Source organism: Fukomys damarensis, unplaced genomic scaffold (genome assembly GCF_012274545.1).
Source record: "Fukomys damarensis isolate Sample0158 unplaced genomic scaffold, DMR_v1.0_HiC HiC_scaffold_16, whole genome shotgun sequence".
Classification (NCBI taxonomy): Eukaryota; Metazoa; Chordata; class Mammalia; order Rodentia; family Bathyergidae; genus Fukomys; species Fukomys damarensis.
In genome coordinates, this window is record NW_022900928.1 from 18,571,109 (window position 1) to 18,573,050 (window position 1,942).

Genomic DNA, 1,942 nt, shown 5'->3' on the forward strand with positions numbered 1-1,942 from the left:
TTTTTTTTTTTTCAGTATTTTGAGTGCATAGCTTTTGTAAACAAAAGATAGTTTCTTCACCCATATGTATCATTCTGCACTGTTGTAAAAGCTGTAGCAAAATGAGGTAAAACTGGCTTGAAATCATGCTTAAATTCTAGTGTGAAGATGTTAGAGGTAGCTAATCAAATTATGCGGTTTGGGTAGTTATGGGAATTTGGAAGTAAACTTTTTTAAGAAATGTAAAGGGAGAGACTGCTTCTGATTTCTTGCCCGCTTTTCTGTCTTACTGAGTGGAATCTGCCCTGAGAGGCAGAATTTGCACATAGGTCACATACTGAGTAATTTAAAAGCAGGTTCTTACTCTGATCCCAAACATTCTGATTTGGTAGGTCTTAGGGTGCATGATCCAGATACTCTGTTAATAATTTTTCTGACCAGCCTTTGAGAAACGCTTGTTTGTAGTCTCTCACCTTTGCTCCCAAAGGTTGCACCTAATGTAGTGGAGATCATTCTTACAGCACTTAATTAACTCTTGGCCCTGTCTTTGGGAGATGGGGTATGGCTAGAAGTCTGCTTTTTAGGATCACCTGTATCTCAGAAGCTTGGCTAATAACAGATTTAGAGGAGCCCACAGTCTTAGACTAAGTCTAAATGATCTTGAAATGGAGTTTATTGAACTTAAGGCTAATTTACAAATACTGCGTTTACAACTGTTTCCATTTACTCATGTATGTGGTATAGTCTAACTCTGGCCATGGATCTATTTCTGGTTATTTCCTGAACTAAAACTTGGTATTCATCTATTTGTTTGTTTGTTTTTTCCTCTCTCTTTGAGTTTATTGGTAGTTTTTAGGTATACAGTACAGTTACATACATCATTGGGATCTTGTACCTTTACATGACAGGTCTTGGTTCTCATTTTTTCCCCTTGTCCCTGCCCTCCCTTCATCCCCTTCTCTCCCTATTTACAAACACTTTATTTCCATTTTTTCATTTTCTCATACTTTTTTTCTTTTCCCTTATTACCTTTCCCCTATGCTACCCACTTCCACTACACCTTTAGCCCTTTTCTTCCTATTTCACATTGTCAATTATACCATTAGGATTTTATGTACCATTACAGTTTTTCACACCAGAGAAAACTTCGGTATTTATACATGTGTGACTTATTTATTTCACTTAGGAGTATATCCTCAATATGTATCCATTTTCCAATCAATGACTAATTTCTCATTCTCTATGGCTGTGCAGTATTCCATTTTATAGAAAAATCACATCATCTTTATCCAGTCTCCAACTGACGGGCAAATGGGCTGTTTCCAAGTTTTACCTGTTGCAGACTGCTGCTATAAACATAGGTGCACATAATGTCACTGTGATGTGATTCTTTTAATTATTTTGGAAAGATACCCAGCAGAGGGATGGCTGGGTCAAATGGAGCCTCTAATCCTAGCTAGTTCTTTGAGATGTCTCCATATTGATATCCATAGTGGTTGCACCAGTTGATATTCATCTATTATAAGTACTAAACTTACAAATCCAATTTACAGGTGAATCAGTGGCTGACTTGGCTAGAAACTGCTGAAGAAGAAGAATCAGAGGAAGAAGCTGACTAAAGAACCAGCCAAAGCCTTAAATTGTGCAAAACATACTGTTGCTATGATGTAACTGCATTTGACCTAACCACTGCGAAAATTCATTCCGCTGTAATGTTTTCACAATATTTAAAGCAGAAGCACGTCAATTTAGGATTTCCTTCTGCATAAGGTTTTTTTGTAGTGTAATGTCTTAATCATAGTCTACCATCAAATATTTTAGAAGTATCTTTAATGTTTAGATAGTATATTAGCAGCATGCAATAATTACATCATCAGTTCTCAAGCAGAGGCAGTCTATTGCAAGGACCTTTTTCGCTGCCAGTTATCATAGGCTGTTTTAAGTTAGAAAACTGAATAGCAAC

General features: G+C 36.6%; 1 protein-coding gene across 1 annotated transcript in view; it reads left to right on the forward strand.

Moving 5' to 3' along the window:
• Positions 1 to 1,942, forward strand: part of Eif4g2 (eukaryotic translation initiation factor 4 gamma 2) — an 11,471-nt gene extending 9,529 nt beyond the window's left edge. Inside the window, exon 22 of the mRNA XM_010615379.1 lies at positions 1,533 to 1,942. Coding sequence (XP_010613681.1) covers positions 1,533 to 1,598 — 66 coding nt within the window. The 3' untranslated portion in view covers positions 1,599 to 1,942. The remainder of the gene's footprint in view (positions 1 to 1,532) is intronic.